Source organism: Botryllus schlosseri, chromosome 9 (assembly GCF_051294905.1).
Source record: "Botryllus schlosseri isolate E-star chromosome 9, Bs_hap1, whole genome shotgun sequence".
NCBI classification, from domain to species: domain Eukaryota; kingdom Metazoa; phylum Chordata; class Ascidiacea; order Stolidobranchia; family Styelidae; genus Botryllus; species Botryllus schlosseri.
Window position 1 is genome coordinate 26,710,965 of NC_137244.1, and position 26,912 is coordinate 26,737,876.

General features: G+C 38.9%; 1 protein-coding gene across 31 annotated transcripts; it reads left to right on the forward strand.

Moving 5' to 3' along the window:
* The first annotated feature begins 269 nt into the window (after window positions 1–269).
* LOC145446103 (uncharacterized) lies at window positions 270–25,859 on the forward strand. Of its 31 annotated transcripts, XM_080324292.1 has the most exons (22): window positions 270–427; window positions 1,439–1,542; window positions 1,645–2,151; window positions 4,313–4,411; window positions 4,474–4,575; window positions 4,638–4,742; window positions 4,846–4,962; window positions 5,389–5,571; window positions 7,141–7,194; window positions 7,979–8,038; window positions 9,332–9,376; window positions 10,963–11,007; window positions 11,751–11,894; window positions 12,674–12,733; window positions 13,481–13,528; window positions 14,306–14,347; window positions 15,976–16,017; window positions 16,736–16,777; window positions 17,403–17,420; window positions 17,587–17,601; window positions 18,124–18,171; window positions 20,672–21,125. In XM_080324292.1, exons 1-22 carry the CDS (start codon window positions 340–342, stop codon window positions 20,870–20,872), a joined length of 2,169 nt encoding a protein of 722 aa, XP_080180418.1. In that variant the 5' UTR covers window positions 270–339; the 3' UTR covers window positions 20,873–21,125. The 31 variants fall into 31 exon arrangements, with proteins under 31 accessions (XP_080180418.1, XP_080180423.1, XP_080180421.1 ...); XM_080324297.1 differs by lacking the exon at window positions 18,124–18,171; XM_080324295.1 differs by lacking the exon at window positions 16,736–16,777.
* The last annotated feature ends 1,053 nt before the right edge of the window (window positions 25,860–26,912 follow it).

Genomic DNA, 26,912 nt, shown 5'->3' on the forward strand with positions numbered 1-26,912 from the left:
AGCAATAGTTTTTCTAAATCTTTCAAGCACCGATGTCACCTTGTTCAATTTGAGAATCACGTCTGAAGCAAGGCATTTTAGATTTTATTGGTTTAATGCAGAGGCAATTTCACGTTCCAGGCCAAAATTGACTGATATTCATGAAAACCCATTGTGCAAAATCATCTGTGTCGATATAAAATCTCAACATCACAGAAGGAGGCGAATGTTCCTTGATTATATATTTTTGTAGCCTATTTCGGATTTACGCAATTCAGACATGTCGAAGTTGTACGAAATGATCTAAAGTTTCTCCGATTTCATCTAGAGTGTTCCAAGTTTGCATTTTTGAGTCGTAAAATGCGATCCTTCGGAGTGTTGGGCTTGTGCGCCCTGTTCGTGTCTACCCTTGCAGTTCCTCTGGACTCCAGGAGCAGAAGTAAACGATGTAAGTTCTTCACAATTTTAGAATACACTTTGCAAAAGTCGGCCCGTAACCATACATTCTTTCCGGGTAATATTAACGAATTAGCTCGGATGTATGGTATTGTGCCACAGAGGCCAACGTGTAAATTTCGTTGATCATATGCCTGCATTGACTCTCTCAAATAATATGCAAAATACCTGTAGACTTGCTTCCATAATAACATGATTAGCTTGTTTTACAAGTTTTGGATGCTGTGATATAGGGTTACCATATGTCCTCCTTTAGGACGATTTGTCCTCCTTGTTCAGGAAATCGAAAATGTCCTCCGACGACGCCTAAATGTCCCAAATTCGCCCTCCTTTACAGCCTTGGTGGCTATAGGCAAATGGTCAGGGTCAACTAAAAAACGCCATAAATGACGCGGAATATGTAATGCGCGCGTTCGAGATGGTCATTCGGGAGTAAAGTTTGAGCGATGACCTTTTTTTAGTCAATACCAGACCAGTATCATTAAAAAGTGGGTAATTTGGGAGTAGAGTCGGAGTAATTACCTTTTTATTAGTCAACACAAGAATTCCAGTAAAATTTTAAAATCAGCTGTTTTCAGTTCCGCTAATCTAACTTTTATGATTTGAAAAAGGTGTCCTCCTTTCTCGATTCGATAGTATGGTAATCCTATGGTTATACAACGCAGTGAGGTTTCAAAGCTGCAACGAAAGCAACGAAACCATAATTCTCTTTGATAATAAAACTTATGGTGAAAACTGCATATAATTTCAGTACCCAAAAATAAAATCATCCCTCACTACTCGAATCGAATCACTACAATTGTTACTCGATTCGGATTCGAGTAATCGAATCATTGTGATAAAAGTCTAAATGATTACCACAGCGAACTTCACGGCGTGAAAAGAACCGCTTTTGCATTTCTTGTGTGTTCTGGCGCCGAATAGCTCCACTCCCTTAAATAGTATTGTTTGTACAGTGTACATGTACAGTACACAGACTGGGAAATATGCATTTTCTTTCCAGGGGTAAATGGTCAATTTCAATCCCAGTCCCAAGTCAGTAATGGAGGATTTAGCTCTCAGTCACAGCACCAAAGTCAAGGAAACGGTAAAGGAGGTCAATACCAGGCAAGTTTTACTTGAAGTTTATCCCGGACACCCATATTGCGGCTGTCCTGTTATATTACGTATGCAGCTGTGATTCCAGTTAACCTTTACCTGTATACCCAGGGCCAGAGTCAAACGCAAGTCGGTGGATCTGGGTCGCAACATCAACAACAGAGCCAGGGACAATTTGGTGGATATGGATCGCAAAGCCAACACCAAAGCCAAGGACAATTTGGCGGCTATGGATCACAAAGCCAACACCAGAGCCAAGGACAAGTTGGTGGATATGGATCACAAAGCCAACACCAGAGCCAAGGACAAGTTGGCGGTTATGGATCTCAAAGCCAACACCAGAGCCAAGGACAAGTTGGTGGATATGGATCACAAAGCCAACACCAAAGCCAAGGACAAGTTGGTGGATATGGATCACAAAGCCAACACCAAAGCCAAGGACAAGTTGGTGGATATGGATCACAAAGTCAACATCAAAGTCAAGGACAATTTGGTGGTTATGGATCACAAAGCCAACACCAGAGCCAAGGACAAGTTAGCGGATATGGATCACAAAGCCAACACCAGAGCCAAGGACAAGTTGGCGGAAACGGAGCACAAAGTCAATCTCAAAGCCAGGTAAGATTGTACCCGAAATACAAGGTTTATTTAGGCTTTGCGTGCCACACCTTCATATCCTACACTACAACTTATAGTGTAGTGTAGTGACGTCACAATTTTGTGTATATATGAGAGAAGGATTGCACGCAAATTCTCCGTGAAGGATACTGGACAGCATTTAGTATAGCCTCATTCTTTTGATAGAATGTGATTGGTCAAATGCAATCGAATACTAAGTTGCGGAGATTTTCATAATGCCAAATCTCTATACTCCCTAGAATCGTAGTGACTTAGGATTGCACTGAGCTGTGATGTGGAAAATGTCGGCGAATAGGGCTGCATTGGCTATATGATAAGTGATGACACTATGGTTCCACACTCCGTTCAATGTGTAGCATTCCCTTGATTATTGGAATGTCAAATTATCTGGAATTAAATGAGATAATATAGTAGTAGTAGACTTCGACGAAGTATTCTCTTTGATTTTTGTTGATCCCTAAACCTGAGATACATAAATCTTTTTGCATATACGGGTGGTCATTTAGACTGGTCAAAGTAGTCATCGTTGATACTCAAGTAGAAGTAAGAGTAATGTCGTAAGTTTACACTAAAGTTCGTGTAGAAACAGCGAAATAAGTACAAATCGACTATTCTATAGGCATAGTGTAGGGTTGCCATACGTCCGGAATTTCCCGGACATGTCCGGAATTTCACTGTTAAGGCTGCGTCCGGGAGGAATTTCTAAAATATGCCTGAATGTCCGGAATTTTGAGGACTTCAAGTAAGCTGATAATATTTTTGTAAATCAACATAAACAATGTAATTTTTAGGCAGATTTGTGCTGCATGAAATTTTTCTTCGCGCTGCGTGCGATTTAGTATAATAAATATTCGTTTTAATATTGGGACTACCACCCTCACAAAAACTACGATCAAAAATAATTAAAAATAACATTCATTTATAAAAATAAGTCTAATTGTAATCGCGATTACAAAATAACGGTATATTCATAAAGTCGGTTTACGCCGTTTAGATGCTTTATTCAAAGATAGTGGTTCTAAATCTGTAGTTTGCCTTTATTCTGGAGTTCGCGAAGATGTTGAACGTAATCAGTTTCCAAAACAGGCCGTGACTAAGTTTGGGCAAATGTGCCGCCCTGTAATTAGTAGGCATAATCAGCTCATCAAATTTTGAGGTGGGCCACGGAACATTTTTAAATTGGAAATGAAGTCGCGACTATAAAAGGTTGGAAACCACCTCGTGTGCGGTGTTTACATAGCTCAGTGGTGCAGTGCGCACAGGTATTCGGCTGATAAATAATCTTATCGGTGTGACATGAACATGACTTAGCGATGTACAAAGACGTTCCTTGTATTTTCGAAGTCATCATCCTCCACCAGCTTGAGCGCTACCTCTGATCATGTAGGCCGAGAGAGGATCAGAATTATATAGCAGTATATGGAAGAACCAATATTATTGATAGAATTCATTCAAATCATTTACCGAACAGATGCATATAGTAAGCCTCCGGACGTTGCACTGATTATCCTACGGTGGACCCAAGAGCAGTATTTATTTGGGCGGGAGGGAGCTGAAAAAATGTGGCTTCGGCGCTGGTTACAACTTATAACACACAGCCACATACTCCTGAACCGGATCGTGACCACCTCGACTCGATATGCAAAGCTTTGCTGGTGTGACTTCATATTGATCGATAATGTGCTCATTCCTCATTTTGAAATACGCTAGTGGGCGCTAGAAAGCGTCCGGAATTCGTGAAACTCAAATATGGTAACCCTAGCATAGTGTTACCTAGCAAACTGAAACTCGGTAAGATTAAGTAGAAGTTGTCTAATATGATATCCCCGTGGGTAAATGGCACAATACCTATTTGAGTGCTCCGAAAAAGTAGAAGTATACTTCCTCACCGACCATATCTGCTCGCACATTCACTGCCACGTCATCTCCCGACACACTCACGTGCTGACCACGTGTGACCCATAAATTCCAAACGGCAATAATGAATATTATCGAAACCCGAGATTACACAGGTCTATGAAAAATGTTTTGGTGATGAAAGTTGGCGATGGGGAAGTGTATTCGATGTAACATATGAAACGGGAACTTGGATTATACTATTTCGTAAATGGACTTTTGTAATTAAATATTTCTCGTTTAGTCGCAAGGCATGAGAAAGAAATCATGGAAACAGAAGCAACAACAGTCTCAATCTCAAGTGCAAGTTGGAGGAAGTGGCTCCGTTCAGGCCCAGAGCCAAGTAAGTCTTGAAGCGCAGAAACATGCGACGGTGGCCTGCTCTTATGATACCATGCATTTTAGTCGCAAAGTCAGAAAAATAAGGGAGGTAAAAAGAATAAGCAACAACAATCCCAATCTCAAGTGCAAGTTGGAGGAAGTGGCTCCGTTCAGGCCCAGAGCCAGGTAAGTCTTGAAGCGCATAAACATGCGACGTGGGCCTGCTCTTATGATACCATGCATTTTAGTCGCAAAGTCAGAAAAATAAGAAGGGAGGGAGAAAGAATAAGCAACAACAATCCCAATCTCAAGTTCAAGTAGGAGGAAGTGGCTCCGTTCAGGCCCAGAGCCAGGTAAGTGCAATACGGTTAATTACATTCTTTGCGTGCTTTCAATTGACATGTGGTTTTCTCGAATCTCACAAAGAGAAAAGTAAGACGTTTCCTGTACTTTTAGAGTCAAAAACAAGGCGGATGGAAAGTGTTCAAGCGATACATGTATAACACCCAACAGCAAACCCAGCACCAGGCCCAGTACGGTTACCATTCCCATCAGTCCCAATCTCAATCTCAAGTAAGTGGTAGCAGGGTGACTTGCACAATGTACAGTAGGGCTGTTCAAAAATAACCTTTTTTCTGGATTCCAGCCATTCAGTGATTAAATTGTCAGGTTATCCTAAAAAACGCTGCACACCAAATTTGGTTCAATTCTAACAAGATCCAATTACAATTTATAATTTATTAGGGAAAATCAGAAAAAGAAATTCAAATTTTTCAAGATAATTACAATCAGAAGTTGGCTGACCTCGTCATAGTGTAGCTTACTCTGGCATGAAATGACCACCTATGGCATATGACTAGTGTCGGTAAGGCAGATAAGCCTACGTAATTTACCGATTTCCACAGCTAATCAAGTATAAGCCCAAGGGTTACAGTGTTATAGAAGCTAGATCAAGTGCCATTGACAAACTTTTATACGGAGTCTCTTTTTGTATTTCAGTCATCCTGGGGAGGCAGCAGCAGCCAGCACCAGTCTCAGTCCCAAACAAGCCATCATGGATACGGTAGCAGCTCCCAGCACCAGTCTCAGTCTCAAACAAGCCACAATGGATACGGTAGCAGCTCTCAGCACCAGTCTCAGTCTCAAACAAGCCATGGTGGATATGGATACAACCATCAATCCGTAAGTCGGAAGTGTTCTGTTCTAAAGCAGGGGAGAGACGCAGGGTTGTAACCAAGTTACTAGGTTCCGAGTCACAAGTCAATCATACTTTTTTAGTTTCGACTCGAGTGAAGTCGCGCCATTTTCAGTTCGCCAACGAGTCCAAGTCAGGTTGCAGAGTGTCGAGTCCAAATGATAGTGTCAAGACTCGCGTCCGAGTCCACGCTATTGTGTTCACTGTCAAGTTTCGAGTTCAAGTCATATTCAAACCACTTTTTTACTACTCTGCTTGGGGGATGTAATATGTCTCGCATTCATAATATAGTAGATTCCCTCATTTTTAACAGTTTCTGACCTTATTTTACAAATATCAATACGTTAGTACTGATTGACGAAATACCAATAATGTGTTAACCTATACTATTTTTCGAAGTTAAAATGGAATGCCGTCTGAGTCTCGAGTCATATGACTTTCAAGGTCGAGTCGTGCGCTAGGACTTTGACTGCAAGTCGAGTCAATACACAAATTTGCTCGAGTCCAGTCATTTTCCAGATTTAAAAAATTACTCGAGTAACCAAAAATTGCAACTCGATTCGAGTCATGACTCGAGTCATTACAACCCTGGAACGACGTTACCAATTATACTGTAGTAGGCTATCCCTGATTCGGCGTGAGTCGTTGTGTTCTGGTTCATAATTAGCATGCGATCAAATCCAACCGACTACAACTTATATGAATTTATTACACGTAAATCTTATTGCTACCAAATACTCTAATCAGCACTTTACAAAGATATGATCCCTGCTGTACGACCACGCGCCAGCGAAAAACCACGGGTCGCCATAAGAAATGCTGTACGAAGTGCGAATAAAGCTGAAACTATCTAATCATGTGCGACTAAATAATGCAAATACTTGATCATTAATAGTAATTATTACCATGGAGTCACGGACCTTACTACAGCCAACCAGCATATGAATGATCCTCTTGCCAAAAACCATCAACAACAGTTTGGTACTTGCCATACCCAATTATACTCACCCTAACCAGATGAAGGAGTTTTGCTAGCATGAAGTAGGCTATGTCTCAAAGTTTTTGAATTCCCTCTTTATTCACCCTTTGGTACCCAAGCTGTCTATCTTAAGCTGGGACCGACAGAAGATGTGTTTGGTGATTAACTGTGCATGTACTGATAGTCACATACAACTATCGCACCAAATGTACTGTTTCATGTATTGAAATAGCCTTCCTGAAGCCATTGAATGAACCATATTTCAGCAATAAATCAATATTCATAGATATCAAAATGACAGCATGTACTGATACATTCTCCAAGTCCGTTTGTAACTGCAATAGGGACCCGGCGGGGAAGCACTGATATAATAGATACCCTGTAGGAATATTAGATGACTCCGAACGAACATTTGGAAACGAATAGCCAGAATCTGGATTCATATACTAATTCATTTGCAATATTCCTGTCAAAAGATATTGACAACAATAACAGTAATCGTGTTTTCACTAATAATTATGTTGAAATTCCTCAACAGCCTTCTCATGAGATGTGATCCCGAATTATTCTATTTCAGCAACATCAATCTCAAAGCCAGTCTGGAGGAGGTGGATATCAATCTCAGGGCCAGGTTTGTTGCCATTCATTTCATTACGAAAAGAAAATACTCCTCAGAGATAGATTTGGACTTAACGAATGATGCCACACGTCACTATCATTGAATGCAGTTTCGGAATCAGATCCACTTCGTGTCAAAACGTTCTGATTGAAAATATGATTGTAACTTCTCAATAGACGGTTTAATTGATGCAAATTCGATATATTATTTTGTGCCTCCTTGGAGCAGCTTACGGGTTTTGGGGCGCGGTAGTTGCGTTCCCGAATTCAAGCAACATAAATCTCATTGTGCAAGATAGCCTACCTGATAAAACAACTTTTTTTCGAATGTTTGCGGCTGTTAGCTAAAATTGTCTATTACAACGAGTAAAGGTGAAGCTATTAGAGTTGGAAAATGGTGAATTTATTTTAAATAATTGAAACATTCTTTTTTCAAATTTTACTGGCTAATCCACGAAACTGTTAAATTGTCTACAAAAACTATGCAAAACAAATTTCACACAATTTCAAACCGTAAAAGTGAAGTTATTCGATTTTTTTCATTAACAGTTCTAGGATTACCCAAAGTAACTACTATTTTTTCAAATCCCAGATTTTCAACTCCAATAACTTCGCTTCGTCTTGTTAGCCAACCTAACAATTTTAGCCAGTAACCGCAAAAATCTCAAAACAAGTTGTTTTTGAGCAACACTAGTATATATACATATCAATCTAGGTCTGTAAAACCTTGACCGAGCTAAATGTACACAAATCTTCGTTCATCTGCACCATAACGTAACCGTATATCAATATTTCAGTCGCAAGGCCAGTCGGGAAACGGCGGATACCAGTCACAATCGCAGCATCAGGGCCAATGGGTAACGAATTTTGAAATCTGAATCACTTGATATCTACGTAATGATGACTCGGAGGCCTATCCACGAGTAAAGCTGCTATGGTCAATTCCTATATGGTTATTTCGTGAATTATAGTTATGTTTTCCGCCATTCCTGGTCGATGGCACCAAGGACAACAAGTTAACTGTGAAAGGGTAAATTCAATGAGAAATATATGCGATAGGGGTGAATTTTCGGCAAACCCTCAAGAGAGCTTACACACAGCGATGGCGTTTGCTGTCGTTGAATCTTTTTATAGAATCGGTCTCTTCAATGCTGTATCCAAATACTATATCAAGTAAGTCAGTCAAATGATTGACGAAAGGTCGTATAATATATAACAGTGGGGTTACCATATATCCCCATTTAAGAGGTTCTGTCCTACTCTTTAAAGAAATCTATAATGTCCTCCTTTCTCACAATCCGTCCTCCTTTATAGCTTTGAGAGTCAGGCGATCGTAAAGAGACAACTGAAAATTACATAATAAACGTGAAATGTGGATTTAGACGGCAAGGTTAACTATAAACAAGGGTCAGCTATAACCGATTATACGTGGGGACGGGTCTTTCAGCACTCGAGTCGGAAAAATCAATATTAGCAGTAAAACTTCCAAATTTCCTATCAATTCCTATTAATAACTGCTATACTTTATCTTTTGTGACTCGTAAGAAGTGTCCTCTTTTTCGAATCTGGTATGGTAAACCTAATAACAGTCCCTCCGAAGAAATGATATCCTTCACTTACAACCTACTTTAATCTAAATATCAATTGCAATGTGGACCTTCAATCATTGGACATGTCGAAGTTTAGACCTCATATTCATTGTGACTCTTTGAGCTTCGGCTGTATCGAAGAAGCTCACCATATATAGATCGTGTCAAACGGATTCCGTCGAACCGGATAGCCCGAACTTGATGGGAAGATCGCTATAAAGAGGGAGACGATGCGGCAGCCAACGCAGCATTGGCCGGAGTCAATGTGGCTTATCCCTCAAAGATTACTAACAATCATTAGATTTTTATGGAAATAGATGATTTATGTCAAGAAGTCTAACATTTAGTAAGATGCGGACTGGCCATTTCTTGAAGTATGTTCACCTCAAAGTATTCCTGCTACAAATTTGTTTGTGGCCGGAGTTTTTATGTAGGCCTACCTAATATCTCCGAGTCCTGATGCTATATGAGCACTTGAGAAGGCTGATCTTGTGTCACGACTGCGTTTCCATGTACATATTCCGCATTAAAACTCATGTACCATTAATGAAATTCATTCAGAAACGCGGTATGCAGCACCAGCACCAAAGCCAGACTCAGATATCGGTAAACTAACTTCCAACATCCTGCTGGTCTCATCACCACTGGATCAAATGGCTTCAAGAATTAATCGCTTATAACGAATACGAATTGCTTTGATATATCATCTGAACTTGATGCATGCCGTCTGCTCATTGCTTTGTGCGCAATCGTATCATTTTAATTTAAAGTCCGCCTGTGCTTCTGGCTTCTTCCAAGCGGTTTACCATGACAACAGCGTTACCATGTCAAAGAACTCGTAGTTTCACAAATACCAATTTACACAATATATATTTCTACCGAATAAACTTGCTATATACGTCGTGCTGTGTATATGGTCTGTAGTTAAATAAGCAGTGCTTCGATTCGATTCTAATTCGAGTATTAGGCTTCGAGTCGAGTCGGGTATGACGTCATAACAGCGTGGATGACTTGAATATATTAAATACTATCAGTTATACAGCACATTAAAGATAATTCGATATTTTTCCACCATATCTATTTCATTGAACTTTGTGAAAATGTTGATGGTTGATCACGGTTCATTACTTCGGTTTATTAGCAATTTTTATCAGTTCAATTCACCTCAAAAATTGCACACATATGTCATTTCCACTAACGCGCGTAGCTTAGTACTACATTTTGACATGCTGTGATACTACAAATCGAGGTTTCAAGGCTTCCACAGTACAAAATACTATAGAAACTAAAACTTTGGTTATTAAATTAATTCTTAGTGGTAAGGAGAGCATAATTTCAGTACTCAAAAGAATCGTCTTCAATTACTCAACTCAAATCATTAGAATTAATACTCGATTCAGATTAGAGTTTACGAATCATTGCGCCCAGCCCTGTAACTAAGTTGTGGCGTAAAATGTCATGGAAACCAGCCGGAAGTGCAGTGCGATATTGTGGAAGAACGTGAATCCATCTTCCAGTGTCTTGACGGCTAAAGTTTCTTTCTTAGTGTTCATTCTAATTTGCCATCAATTAAAAGCAGCTCATTCCCAATATACAGCATTAAGGCACGCATACCAACTTGAATGATGATAATCCCGCTTCGTGCCCTCGAATAATGCATCTACATTCTACATATATATATTATAGCGTGCTTTGATGGCGAATGTGCTGCTATCAAGTATGACATTGTTGACATGATTCGGATTGGCTGACCGATCGAGACTGACTTTGTAGTGCCCAACATAAGTATAGCCTACTATAGGTTGGTTGAATGTCGTCATCTTTCAGAGGCAAAAATACCAAATTGTATCAATTTAATGCTTTCTATATATAGCTTCAAAACGACGTGATTCATCTTGGGAAATATATGTTTAACTTCTGTAACATTAGGAAATCAATAATTGCTCCAATAAATATTGATAACCAATATTCAACGTCCAATGCTTTCTCAATTCCCAAAATATGCCATTATTCGTACATACATTCTTCCATCACTAATGTTACATCTTGCATGGATCCAAGATATAATTTCATCATCAGAGTGTCAATAATTTCTGTATTATATATTTCTGTGTCAATATAATTTCTCATGCAGTTATATTAATTTGAAAGCTATATATCTCCTCACAATTAAAACACTATGTCTCTTTCAGGTGGGAGGTATTAACGTCCAACACCAACATCAAAGTCAAACACAAGTAATTTAGCATACTTTCATACGTACTAAACGATGCGAGCCTGAAATCTGTGTAAATTTTTAACTTGAATTTAAACAACAGGTTCAAGATATATTTACGATGCGTCGCTGTCGAGCATTATATGTTATAGTTGGGTGATTGTTAACTTTAACACATAAACTACCTCTTGCTAAATCCGTGACTAAATTTATCTCTAATATAGCCTACGTTCAAAACGGACTGTTGAAATTGTTTTAAGCAAAACGCTGTTTAATTCTTCGTTCAGCAATCGATAATGCCCGACGAATATTGTCGTTAAGAAAATAGTTCCGAGAGACATTCCAGCTGTTTTTAATCATTTTTCATGATGCCTAGGAAGCAAATGAGTTCATTTACGTTTTAATGTTTAGTTCTTTGATTGCTTAAATCTAGCCTATCCCTCGAAAGTAAACGTTAACCGCTTCAAGTAAATTTATCCCATATTGGGAAACTCTGCTGCAGTTAACCAATGAAAAGGCGACAATAATTCTCCAAAGGGCAGTTTAGATAGCAAAGGATCGAAAATCAACTTACTGCCGTCCACGAGTACCTGAGAAATTGATGTATTCCTATTATAGCCTTGAGCTTTATCGTAGATGCGAAGAAAACTAGATCGCGTGCATAACAAGCCGGAAAAATGGAAAACGGGCCACCCATTGCTGAACTTTCCTGTGGCATCTAGTTGAAATACGTCGATAAACTCAAAATTTAAATTTTGTCGATAGGTTGGTGGTAGTGGAAGCCAATCACAAAGTCAAAGCCAGAGTCAAGGTCAAGGAGGCCAGGGTCAAAGCCAAAGCCAAAGTCAGACTCAAAGTCAAGGGCAGGGCGGTCAAAGCCAAGGACAAAGTCAAGGACAAGCTCAAGGCGTAAGTTATTATTTGAAGCAGTGCAACAAGCATATAAATAATATATGTTAAGTTAGAGGTTTGTCTTATAGATCTTTCCTTGGTTAAGTAAATGAAGGCCTCTTATACCTAATAATGTGGTATATACAGTTATACACTCTATATGAGAGATGTGGTTGCGACGACAACGTGGGACAGGAAATACTTTTGTATTTCTCTGTGATAATATGACCTTTCACTCCTCTAATTTGCTCAGTATTGCATCCTGGCAGAAGCTCTCCACACAAGCCATCAGCTCCCGCTTGTTGTGTGGACTGTGACAGGGATTTTCTTTTTATGTTGGTGACCCTTTTCTCTGCAACCTTAACTGACATGAGCTAACAAACAGTTTTGTTTTTTTGACTTGCTGTACCTTGGAATTTAAAACACAGCAAGAAATTTTGGAACAATTGAGCAGGCTATTTGAGTGTATGTTATGTTCCGTCATTAGGCTCATCGAGTTGACACCATATATTCGTTTTAGCGGCAATTTTTAAGCGCTGATGCATATTTTTGAGGAGACGGAGAATCCAGGATGCGCTCGGTTTATTGGTAGGGCTTGGATGGAAAATACTATTTTACTGTAAGGTTTCCATTCACTGTAATTGATTGTGATTTCATGGGTACATTACCTCAACTTCCCTTGATATGAATAGTGCAATCTCAATCTCAATCTGTCTACTCAACTGGTTCACACTCTCTATCATATACCTATTATATAACATTACACGTTTGAGTGATGGCGATCTGACTGATTCCAGGGTTGGGGATGTCGATTGAAAATTAAGGACAGCAAAGGCAACAAGATTTGTATCGGAGGAGTAGGACTAGGAACATAAATTTATTCTTACACGCATGTTCTTCATAAAATTTATGGGACGGGTGATTTCTTTGGCACTTCATATTCAACAGAGCATGTCCTTTCTTCATAGCTAACACTGTCATGGTCAGACAAATGATCTTAAACTATTGAGTACTAACACTTCATCCTTCTATATATTCTATATCTATACTTAAACTTGTATATACGATTGTATAGTATTCATAATGAAATTAACCTGAATATAAATCATCGGTCTCTGCATATAGACGCTCGCAGCGAACTATTTTCGATTTTATCTGTGACACAACAACAGGGTCTCAACAAAACCCTGGCAGGAACATTGTCTTTCCAGTCAAGGGTGGGATATGTCAACCATGTACGAACGTTAATTCTACATGAACTTCTTGAGTTTGTTCTGTGGTCATGGTCAGATGTACTCGGTCTGACCTATGACCTCCAGCATATTTCCTTTACAACTGCACGCCATATCACAAGTATATTCATCCATCATGACCGAAAACCTTCATAAATATGGAAACAAGTTGTCAGCATGTTTACAGTAGACCAAATAACTCACCGCAATCTTCAGTCATTACATTCTTTAAAGACAGCTTATACTCTATCAAGGGTCATCTAGATTCTACACGTTTCCATTTTGTTCAATGTCATTTCAAATGATTGTTACATAGAACAAGAATCACAATATCACATTGTAAAGCATTACCAATCAATTGACTCTACTCAGGGCGGAAATGGCGGCAACGGGGGCAACGGCGGCAACGGTGGCAACGGGGTAAGCTTCAAATATATATTAATTTACATTGCAAAGTGCATGATATTAATATGCCTATACTGCAGGATTATAGGAGTTTGTAATCGCGTGTGTTGATATGTCTGATTTGTAATTTTGTAGCAAAGTAATGGCATTACGGGGCGGTAACAAGCACGGTTGTAAAGGAAAGAAGTGCAGAGGAAATGTGTGGACAAGTGTATTTTTTAGTTTTTCTGTCAACGATCTATTAGACCTTCGGCTGACAAAGAAAAATTAGAACTATTTAACAGTCGATCTTGTATGTATAAGAGTTTGACAATTAGAAAATTTCCAACTTTTCCAAATGAGATTTTATAATGATAACTGCACAGATTTTTTTCAAATCGTATTAGAATTAGAATTATTCACAGAATTAGCAAAACTTGGGAATTGAATTCAATTCCGAATAAGAAAGAAATACGAGTAAAATAAAGTTCAGTTCATATCAAATCAGAGGTCGTTCTCATTAGCACGAGAATGGTAAATGTCTGTGTATAAAGCTATAGGTTCGTTTCGCACTATATACAGGTCTCCTGTAGCATTTCAGAAAAACCAGAATTTAGATTAAAATTAGAGCATAGAAACATTGCACGAATTAGATTACTAGCTCCATAGTTTAATTACGGTAGACGATTAGAATTATCTAGTTGTCCAACTATGATCTGATCTGGTTATATGCTTTCCTGATTAATTGTTGAAATCTGTGTGTTGATAATTCCAATTATGTTTGAAACAATTTGGCGAAATAATTCTTTCCAGGGAGGGAACAAACCTTGCAAAGGAAAGAAGTGTCCTGCAAACGTAAGGATACGGTTTACTGATCAGAAATATTAAATAACCGAAATAAGCGCCTTCACTATTAGGCAAGAAGAATGTGTATGTGTATTCACAGTTCGCACTCTAAAGATGGTGCACGAAAATCTATCCTACCTCAGAATTATACCACGGTATAATTCAAACACAACATTTTAATCGAAATATTTCTTGAAAAATTAGAATACGCACAAATGAAGTACGAAAGAACGTAGGGACGTAGAATTTATAACACTGCATTACACTATGAATCAATAAGAGCCGTCACTGCCACCAAAGCAACCAAAAGTACTAAGCCAACGATTGAATATATAAATTGGCCCAACCGTGCAATAATTACTTGAACCACACAAATCAGGAAGTATTGAAATGAACCCGAATATTTTCGGCTGACACTCGTCAGGGGTAATCGTCAGCAACTAGTAGAGAATTGGAAAGAACATTGTATATTAACAATCGCATCACAAAATATGACGTCACCAGCATGAAATTTCGAATGAAAGAGCGTTCAATGTATTATTTTTAGGTGGTAGCCCTACACGAACTCCTTTTGTTGACAGAGTTTTGGTTGGTGTATTTTGATCAAAGTCGACTCCAAGGCACACAAATGGAAGTGTGAACGGCCCCATTCGTGCGCCTTGGAGTCGACTTTGATCAAAATACACCAATTAAAACTCTGTCAACAAAAGGAGTTCGTGTACCACCTAAAAATAGTACATTGAACGCTCTCTCATTCGAAATCTCATGCTGGTGACGTTATATTTTGTGATACGATTGTTGATATACAATGTTCTTTCCAATTCTCTGCTAGTTGCTGACGATTAGCCCTGACGAGTGTCAGTCGAAAATATTCGGGTTTATTTTAATATGAATATACTATGCAATTGTATATTGAAGTTCTGTACCTCCAAGAAGCTCTTCAAATCAGGAAATGCTGTTCAGTCGCTTACAAGTCCGGTGAAATACTCGATCTACATTCTACACCCTGTTAACGAGTTTGTAGGTTCGTTTGCGTGTACCACCTTTTGGGTGTGAATTTGTATACAAAGTCTTTTCGCTAAGATTGCACCTGTACAGGAATCCTCGTCGAATCTTGATTTCAAAGGCGAACTTCAACGTTCCTCTCGATCTTTTGGGGCTACAATTTGCCCAACAAATACATTATTAAATTAATTTGACATGGTGTAACTCGCAATCAAATCAGAATAGCAGTTTATCGAGAATTCTTCCTCTTGAAATACTATAATATGTATAACCAAATTCGAATTGTTCGGATCAACCCGCTCGACTGTACGATATTAACGACATTACGACAGGACTACATTGGCATTTTCACCTGGCCCGTATTTTTATTATGATTTCTGATCTTCTGTTATATGCTTTTGTAAAACACTTCTTATGCGGCTCTTATGACGAGGAGGAGCTTAAATAAACCTCCAAAACATGAGTCGTAATTCTAGAGTCATACCTGCATTAGCGTTATAGCTGTGTAAGTGTGTAACTACGCTATCCATACCCTGTTTATGGTTGTATGCTTTGCTGGCTAATTGATGAAATCTGAGTGCGTATAATTCCAATCGGTTTTGAAATGTTCTAGCGAAGTAATTCTATTCCAGGGTGGGAATAAACCTTGCAAAGGAAAGAAATGTGCTGGAAATGTAAGGAAAATATTTAGTGACTAGAAATTAAGTTATGCGAGAGAAGTAGACTACCCGAATTACACCTGTGGAATCTTGATTTCATTGGCGGTTCTTAAAGGGACGCTACGCTTTTGGCACCAGTAATTTTTCTTAGAAAACCACTGTATTTGGTCGGACTGCAGCTAAATTAGTTTCATAAGATGCACCATTGCAGTCCTGCTGCAGTTATATGCCTGCGATACCCCTGCAACGACGGGTGATTTCGATGCCACAGAAATACATAGCTGTGCCTAGAGTGCCACGGTTCATTATTTGAAAATCGTTTAGAAACGGTACGAACAAGGGTCTTTCTGGAGAAATAACTGCTGATAAAAGTTTTTTGAACAATTAAATCTTGAATCTGAGAAGCGCAGTGCCCTTTTACCGGCCATTGCTATTAACGATGCAACTTTATATGGTTGCAAAAGCAAAAGTCAATATATTTATAGATTTTACCTAAGACATAACAAGTTATCGACCGTGATGAAGCTATAAACTAAATCAGAATCAACGTTTATCGAGAAATATAATTCCCGACTTAGCCCATAGGCTCGGCCCATTTTATTTCTCAGCATATAGGACCAGGACCGACTCATAGTGTGACATCTTTTGTGTGTGTATGATCTTGAATGAAAAATCTTTGTGTTGCTAATTGCGATAATTTCTGAAATTGTGCTGCAACGTAACTGTCTTCCAGGGCGGGAATAAACCTTGCAAGGGAAAGAATTGCGGAGGAAATGTGAGATTAGATTTCACTTTCAACGCTGATTTTCTTTACATTATCAATTTCGTCGCAATCTGGTGTTGCTTGAATCTTATTCTGTAAAGCTATCATGTAATTTAGTTTTGCCGTGAAATAGAACGGGTGATTTATATAGCGTATAGCGAAAATATGCATGCATACATGTTTGTGTGTGTATATATGTATATGTACTTGTACAGTACACTTGTATCAATGAAATTTAGGTATCATATAGGCCGCATTCCGTATATTTAATGTACTAGTCCATGTCACTAAGACTAAATGATTTACCTATATACGAGTACTTGATTAGATTTCCCTATAATAACTCATGAAGACGTGGGGCACAAAACCTGGGCTGTGATAATTGCCACTGTCGCGATTTAACTAATACTTGAGTGTATCAACGGCGACTACAGACCACCTCCTATGACAAGCTATAACCCATACAATTTACACCATTTAACTCCTTCAACCTAATCATCAATTAATACAAGTGATATCGTTGCGTTGTGATGTCACTACAGCGAAACCAATACCTTCTAATCAATCTAATGGCCCAAACGTAACTAAATGCGTGAGGATTCATTTCATTACAAATTATTTACTTCTATGTTTACAGGGAAACGGAGGAAACGGGGTATGATTTTTTCGCCATCATTGACTCGTAATGCATATACCTACGATTTCGGCACACTTTTCGTACTTTGTTACAACGAGAGCGGATTCCGTAATGAGCTCCTATTTTTACAATGTCTATAACTTCATGTTTCAAATCATTATTTTTATCTCTCTTGTCATTTCAGGGGTACGGCGGAAACGTGAGTTGACTTTCTATAAGTCATTTTTGACAGTAATTTTTGATGATCTATGAAGTGTAATTCGCAGTGGTAATTGTTAGTATAATGCTGGAAACAATGTAATCGAATCTGAATCGAGAATTAATTTTGATCTTAAATTGGCAATTCCAGTTGAGTATAGCGAGAGATAATTTATCCTTGTCATATAAGAGTGAATTTATCAACGACGATTATCGTTGCGATACTACCTTACACGGTGGAAACCTTTAAACCCCGATTGGTGATATCGCAGTGTTATACGAAAGATGTAGTCCAATGGTACGCACGTTCAAGAATATGACATATCTGGAAAGTCGTAATAAACCAGCGACACAATGCGTGATAGTGTAATGGCGATGCGTGAAATGATTGGACAGTGTATTTAATTCAAAAATAGGAGTGAATGTGCCAATACGGAATGGTACAGCAATTTCTCTAGTGGCGTTAATCACTGTTATGCGAAAGCGTGTTTCCAATCATGTAGCAAAATAATTGACTTTCCAGGGCGGTAACAAGCCTTGCAGAGGAAGACGATGCAGACCCGGCGGAAAAGTGAGAAGTTTAATACAGGCTGTTAGAAGTCGACTGTCTCGTCGTCACACATAACATCCTACAAGCATGAATGTTGTTGACGTATCGAATAACGCTTGCGATCAGACTTGGACAACTAGAAGATTTTCAGCTCTTCTAAATTCAATCAGACCTGGAATTATAGATACTGAATTTATTTTCAAATTAGGTTGCAGTTAAAATTACTGAATTCGCAAAAACTTTGAAATTTAATTAAATTCCTAATTAGAAAGAAATACGACAAAAATCAAGTTCCGTTGATTTCAATTTAGAGTTTATTCTCATAAGCACGAGAATCGCAAAGGTATGTACACCGATCTTGACTCGTTTCGCACCGTATAGGTCTCCTGTATACCTTTTTCAAAGAAGCCGGAAACTAGAATTAAAATGAGAACATTGAGACATTTCACAAATTAGATTAGAATTAGATACCAGCATTCCGCCCTAATTAGTTTAATTAGGCAACTACAAAACTAGAATTATTTAGTTATCCAAGTCTGCACATAATACTTTGCAGCACGGCCGGGCAAATTCTTCGGTCGGCTGGCCTGATATGGGAAAATGTAGTACATGGCGGGCCGGATTACAGAATCCATACATTAATCGCGTGTTTATCCACCTACACGGAATAAATCGTATGTAATGAGAACTTTATGTTTAAAGCACAAAGGCCAAAAACAGTATTTAATGCATTTAATAACCGAATGTACTTGAATAGTTGTTGAAGTCAATCTGACATCTGTGGTCGATCAGAGTTGTCAACAAGTTCTTTGAACCCTAGCTGCATGTCGGATGTAGAAAATAGTATTAGTAAATACTGCACGTGAACATCAGATATATTGGAACGCAACGTTGTCTTGTTAATGCTCATGGTGGAAATGTTTGCCCGCAAAGGTATGTAGACCCGAACAGAACAAGTAGCTTCGTGACCATCTTCCTCAGGTTGGCAATTCTGTGACGCATAAAATTTGTCAATACTTTAAGATTAGAATTACCCTTTCATGGTAGAAACTCTGCGCGGGTCGTTCAAAATCCCGCCCTTGCCTTACAGGCATCAACGTTACTGGCGGCGAGTGATGCTTTCCAATTAAGAGAAAGGTTAAAACTATTTGAAATGAGACATTAACGGTTGACGGTAGTTTTTGAGCTGGATGTGAAGTAGTTTTGAGAGACTCCGAAGGTGGTCATGGTAAAAACGTACGCCATACTTATATTTTTGGAGTAGCCAAGTATGTTTCGCTTCCTTCCACTACTTGCTCAAGCTGTTATACTTTTAGACTATGCTTCCACTTCTACTGGAGTATTATTTGTGAAAAATTACTTTCTTTTTACAATTCGGATTTTGAAAAGCAAGTAGTAGTTTCGGCGTCAGTTTGAATAACTTTTATGAGTGATACTGTTATAAGAACCGCCGGAAATGATCACCGTATCACGGTATAACTACATGTATGGTGGAAAGTTGCATCTATATGTTGTATAAATTGCACTCATCTAAAACAGATAAGTCCAATTAACTGCTAAAAGTATGAGGTGGCCCCATGAAAAAGTATACTTTTTGAAACTAATTCTTACTTGAGCTTTTCCTGACCTTTTATTATCTACTTCTACTGGAAGTAGTTGTGACAGGTCTTGGAATGGTTACTTCTACTTTCACATTCCACCATAATTTCATTCTATTTTTCTCACTGCATATTATCTTGAACAGTGTCAATACTATATGATTGCTAATGGTAAATAATACATCTTGCGAGACCAACTGTCCTTTATCTTTATTACAAATGCTTTTAATGCGATTGAGTGCAAATCAAGCATGCAAATTGCTTTGCTGTTCAAATACTGCAAATATCAATCAATTTATCTATTTCGTGCTGTAGAATTTTTTCAATTGAAATGTGAATACAATTCAGAGAGCTTCTTGGAGGTACAGAACTTCAATATACAATTAAATAGTATATTCATATTGAAATGAACCCGAATATTTTCGGCTGACACTCGTCAGGGGTAATCGTCAGCAACTAGTAGAGAATTGGAAAGAACATTGTATATCAACAATCGTACCACAAAATATGACGTCACCAGCATGAAAGAGAGAGTACATTGAACGCTCTCTCTTTCATGCTGGTGACGTCATATTTTGTGATACGATTGTTGATATACAATGTTCTTTCCAATTCACTACTAGTTGCTGACGATTACCCCTGACGAGTGTCAGCCGAAAATATTCGGGTTCATTTCAATATGAATATACTATTTAATTGAATACAATTCAATGATATATTAGTATCGAAATAAACCATGATATTTTCGGCTGTCACTCTTCATGAGGTTATCACCAACAACTTAGAGATCGAAAAGAACATTTTATATTAATTATTCGGGTTTATTTCGATATTAATATACTATTCAATTGCATACTGAAGTTCTGTACCTCGAAGAGTCTCAAGAAATCTAAATCGATTTCAAACTTTATTCCGCTCTTTAGCCGACACCTGATTCGCCAAAAAGCAACGGAGGATATTCCTCGAAATCCGGAAAATCTTCGAAATCTGGAAAATCCGACAAATACGGAAAGTCGTCAAAATCCGGAAAGTCTCCGAAAAGTCCGAAATCAGGGAAGAGCAAAAGCAAGAAGTCGCCTAAAAGCCCTAAGAGCGGAAAATCCAAGAACAAATACTATTACTGATGCTTGAGCGACTAACCCAATTCAGAAGATAATATGGAAAATTTCGTAGCACAGTAAATAAGTGCCAACCTAATTACCTCGTATAATTCAAATCCATGTAACACGATAATTTTTCTACTGATATAATTTTCTAACAACCGGGACCTAAGCAATATTTTTGGTTAGTCTAACGCCTAACGATCGTCGTTCTCTTGATATCATTTAACCAGATGATGCGACATTTTTTATATAAATAGACTGTACTGGCATGCAATTATCGTGTGTACGTTGGCATGATTAGTTCATGTCGATTATCATAGACGCTTCTCGTATAGTTCAGTTATCAGTTCAGTTTATGACTAACAATTTTATCAGATCAATACACAACAAGATTGTTCCGATACAATGAAACGATGTGAAGGCGTCGAAAAGGACTTGGTGCAGTCTTCGTAGTCTGACACCCACCTAGGCCTAGGTGATGTAAAGAGAGGTCATGCTCAGTGAATGAAAAGTGTTGGAAGAAAACATAAGAAGATAATAGATCGAAAGAAGTGGCATGTGGCGGAAGGCAACGTCGTTTTATCAGATCGTGGCCCGGTATAATCTCCAGCACTTACTATAGCATGAGATCATTTGAGTCTGCTTGTATTTTTACTTGGATGTGGACTGGACAATGGACACTGGACACACTCGTTGACTGTCGGATTGTTGGTGAAATATCGTTCCACAGTTCTGCATGGTCCGGTATATTGTTGATTTCGAGGTAATTAACATTATCGTGGCAGTGACCGCAGTGAAACTGATACATAATCTTTTCAATTTCTGGTTTCCGCATACCTTTTATGCGAGCATCTCAAACAGAAGTGAATGCATTCAGGTCGTGAATCTGTGTCCCACTCGGATGTAACCCGAACTCAAGGCTTCTAATCGATAAGGCTGCTTCTGATATTTGTAACTCATTCGTGAATTACACAAGGTGAATCGTAGTTTGATCACACGATTAATTATGAGGATCGTTTCATTTAAGCCAGGAGTGGTAAACCTTTTTTGGGCAAAGGGTCACATGTGGTTTTTCGAGCCATTGCACGGACCACTTCAGTGTTGATGACCTGGGTTAGGTAAAGGTAGGGATACATATGTCCTCTTTTTTCGCGACCCGTCCTCTCGTCTTGTGAGAATGGTGATAGGCGACTATACAGTATACACGGACAACTAAAAAAGGCCAATTCGCCACTAAGTAGACACGCGAAAACCGGCTTTTTCTGGGACTGCCGCGGGTTTGACCAAAAGAAGAAGAAGAAAGAAAGGTCAACCTAACGCAGTGGTTCTTATACTTTTTAGACCGCGACCCAAATCTGACTTTTAGTGGTATCTCGCGACCCAAGCAACACACCAAAATGAATGCATTTGGGTGCCGACCAATTATATCAATAACGACGGGTTTGGCCACCCAGCGACGGTCAATTATCGCCACCGAACTTTTTGGCACCGCACTTTGCCCAGCCGTATGTTGGCCCAACGCCATATATTCATGTGTCCAAGCGTGGACGGGTTTTGACCTCATAAACCGGCAACCGCTCGTTGTACAACTCTACACTAAAGCGTCCCAGGTCTCCGACGGTGTTTTCCAGAGAAACCAATGTTGAAAAAATCTTATCACGAATTCAAACCAATTTGTTTACTACAAAGGTCGGCACATTTTCAAGATCAAGTCATGTTGTGGTGGCGACTTCTCCGCGTGTCTCGCTTATTGGCCGTGGTACCAAACTCAGTGACCTCTGATATGCTCTGCTCAAACCAACTACAGTAAATCGCGCGAAAAGCGAACATATTTTGTTGTTGCAATGACCTCAAATAATATTACATACATATTAAAGGACCGCTCTGGTACCGTCGCGGCCCAAAATTATACCCTACGCGACCTATGTTTGGGTCGCGACCCATACTTTAAGAACCACTGACCTAACGGAAGCTGTCCGTAGAACCTCGTACTTATAAAGGTACCGACGTGAAAAGTTGACCTTTTTTGTAAACTTACCGGGCGATCAGCATAATCTGTATACATTTCCCATATTTACTTCACTCATTGTAACTTGAAAAAAATGTTTTCTTCTAAGGTTGTTTGTGGTATTTGTGGTGTTTGTCGACTACTATGGTCATTTACACCACGCCAATTTTCTTCATTCTTTTTCTGTAGCTGCCGAGATGTAGCACGGCCAACCTCTAGGCCTTTATATTACACCGCTTAGACAGATCAGGTGGCGAGGGGGAGCCTAGATAAACCTCCAACACTTTGGTAGAAGTTCTGGATCGGGATCTTAAAGTATGGTAACCCTAGGTAACGGTTTGCGCAAGACTAATCGTAGGCTACTACCCACCAAAATCGCTGACATTTGGGTGATGAAAAATTAGTGTGCAATTATGTTCTAGCCACGCGAAACTCGAAAATATTTGAAAGTTTTAACTACTGAATTATTTAGGTCAATAAAATTTGTACGTGGAGATGTGTCAAATATTCCGGGGTGGATATGTATCAAATATTCCGGGGTGCATTTGCAGTGCCTACACTCACAGAGTCGGATGTTGATCGAGATTTTACATATATTGGTCAGGTGTGTCCACCAGAGTTGGATCAATTACATTATTTCAGTTCAATTACAATTACAATTACTTTCATGCATGTTTCAATTACATTACAATTACTCCATGCTAAAAATATCAAATTACAATTACAATTACAATTACTCCTTGCATGCTTCAATTACATTACAATTACAATTACAATTGCTGCTGTTGAACATGTAATTGAATAATCATAAATTCAACCGTGCTCCTTGACAACCGTAGCGTCGTAATTAACAACAATTCAAGTATTCATGTTTCATTCATGATGCGCAAATACCCGTTAATTAATAATAAGAAAAAAACGTTTTCGAACTATTCCAGTATGCAGTATGTCGTTGAAAAAAGTATTATAATATATGCACGTGTTGGATTTGCGTATATAGTATATAATTAAAGAAATAATATTATTTTTATCGAGGGACGTAGGAATTAGGATGAGGAGTAAAAACAAAACCGTGCTTTGTCAGATAAGACGTTATATAATATCCAGTGGTCTGGTTAGTTAGCCAGACGAAGTATCGTGATCTGAAATCGTATTGTAGATTGCCAACCCACGGATAGATGCGCAAGATGTGAGTCACGGATGAATGCACCGACAAACGTACTGCAGAGCCGGCTAAAAGCAGCAAACTTTGTAGTCCTAGAGTTGGCGATCCAAGCGTCCAAATTTGATGCATCTGGTCTTTATCGTAAGCTATTGATGCACTAATTCCGAAAATACAAATTAAAATCTCGTCAGGGCAATGTAACTGCTCAAAAATAGCCGTTTAAGGCCGACTGTTTTGAAAAGTGAGAGCGCCGCAGCAGCATGACCACAACAATGACCAATTACGCCCAGCGATTGTTCAGAACAATGCCGATTCCCAGACTTTCACGACTATTTTGGGATGGTACCATTGCCTGGAAATATACTTTTATTGCGGAATCAGTGCGACACTAGCTTTCGATTAGGACCATACATATCAAATTTCGACGCTTGGATCGCCAGCAATTGGACTATCAATTCTGCTGCTTTAAGCCGGCTCAGCAGTTCGCTTTTCGGCGTATTCAATCGTGAGTCACGTGTTGCGAATCCATCCGTTGATTAGTAATCCAATAATTGTATACAATGGCAGCCGAGGCCAGCGTAGCGGTAAAAATAAAAAACTTCGCCCGCAAGGGCGCAGTCAAGGGCTTCCGCGAATGGATCCACCAAATTCCTTGTCGACATTTAAAGAGAATGCATTATAAGTAAATTATTTTATGTTGTGCTTGTCAGGTCTCAATAGCAATTTAATGTAATTGAAATTGTAATTGAGCAAAATTTTTGTCAAATTACGATTACAATTACACAAAATAAAAATGCTTCAATTACAATTACATTACAATTACATTGAAAAATGTAATTAATTACATTCAGCTCAATTACAAATTACAATTGATCCAACTCTGGTGTCCACGTCCTGGCTCGGAGATGACTTGCTATACGAAATGCCGCGGGCTGCATACCACTACACTTGTAAAAGACCTACGTCTGTAGCTGATGACTGCCGATTAAACAACTGCTGCAAAGACTCAATAATGCGTTTGTACGTCGAAACGGCAAGATACCAAAAGAGGCAGATTGGCAGATGCTGAGCGAAGCTTGCAGTTTTTCTGAACTTCGCCCTCCCGTGACAGAGTCTTTCGTGTTTTTGTCATAAGACCGAATTAAATTAAAATGAGCAATCTCGGCGACATGCTCAGCGAAAACTAAAAATGGCGGATTTGCCCCTTACTCCAGTATCCAAATGTTTAGTGCTCTAAAGTCTAAAACTTTCTTTGAATTTCAGTTTTCGGCTTTCTTTCATTGGAATGCCCGTTAATCCTTCATGGGTAAAAGATATGATGAGTCATATAGAAATCGCGAGCACTGATTGACTTGTTTTACGAATTAGGGATTTGGAAATGTATCACGCAACAATTTGAAACACACACCGTATTGTGCGTAATGTAACAATGACAGCAAAGAAGGTTTGAGCTAAACAATATGGAAAGAGTGAGTTCTTGTGACTTAAATTGCTACTCATACTTTGCCATATTGTGTTTTTCTTGGATCTGGATTACGTATGCAAGGTACGTAGGCAGCATAATCGTGCATAATAATGAACAGGCTTCGAAGTAAACGAAGTAGATACAGCCTGTGGTTTTAGTCCTTCAAAACGCAAGTTCCATGTTTTGAATTCCAAGCAACCTTTCGCGGGCCGCACAGAATAGCTTCACGGGCCGCACTTTGCCCAGGTCTGGTCTATAGTATTTTATCGGTGAATTGACAAAGATTTATGAAATCTGGCCACGCCGATACGGCGGAACTGTTTTATTAGACATCAATATCCCAAATTTTGGTTGATCCTGCAAGTTCACATAAAATTGCGTAGCAAATTGATAATAATTATATAACCGTATATATCACAGATTACCGCGCGTGCGACTTGAAACCCTCTCGGAGGCCACTGTCACACTCGGCAAATCCTAGTTTGATCACGCGATTAATTATGGCCACCCTTGAGTTAAGCCAATGATGCGGTGGTACAAATCAGAGATGAGCATGGATTAGGATTAGGTTTTGAAAAAACAGGATTTGTGAAATTTTGTCGGATTTGGATTGGATTTGGATTAGACATTTTTTTCAGAACGGATTAGGATTTGGATTGGATTTATCTATTTTCTGGGAGATTGAAATGTCGTGTGGCGATTGGCGACAAACTTTATTCAAATCAGTTATTAATGTACTTATGGTTACTAGGTTATCTTGAATCAAGTGAATCGTTGGTTGTAAAAGAAAATTTTCGAATCCCTCCATTGCATAAAGTAGTTTTTTTCTGAATTTCCAGTTGGAATCGGATTAGGATTGGACATGGACTTGAATATGAAAAAGTTATGGATTAGGATTTGGATTTGGATTTGAAGGTTCGGATTTGGATTGGATTAGGACATAGAAATTTCAAATCCGCTCATCTCTGGTACAAATGCGATGCAAAAATTGTATCTGCAGAAAGACTTGTAAACACGAACACGTGTAGGAACTAGGAACACGATCGGGGCGGATGGGAGCGAAAGGCAATAGGCTCCACTATGCTGTGACCATTACAGAAATATAGGCCTACAATACACATAGGCCTATTTGTAGGAACACATTGTAACAGTGGTCTTGTCGTGCCTGAAGTAATGCGTAGCTGATGGCGACTCGCTGTCCTGTCGTTGTGAGTATTCTTAGCCGGGCAGATGAACTCGTTACAGATATATTTCGGAGAGGCGTACGTCGATGTTGCGTAGATGAATCTCAAGTCTCAACGGGAGATACGAGAGAAAACGTGTGGTTTTATACCCTTAAAATGCGTAACAATGCAAGTGAAGTAAAGCCAATGAGAACGGGTTAGCAAAGTTCTAGCACAGGAAAAAGGCAGCACTACAGCCA

Excerpts from the sequence above, each read along its gene's own strand:
- LOC145446103 (XM_080324292.1), top strand. The coding sequence starts at position 340 with ATGCGATCCTTCGGAGTGTTGGGCTTGTGCGCCCTGTTCGTGTCTACC. Across the intron at positions 2,152-4,312 it reads AAAGTCAATCTCAAAGCCAG|TCGCAAGGCATGAGAAAGAA; the intron begins GTAAGATTGTAC and ends TTTCTCGTTTAG. Across the intron at positions 9,377-10,962 it reads AAAGCCAGACTCAGATATCG|GTGGGAGGTATTAACGTCCA; the intron begins GTAAACTAACTT and ends TGTCTCTTTCAG.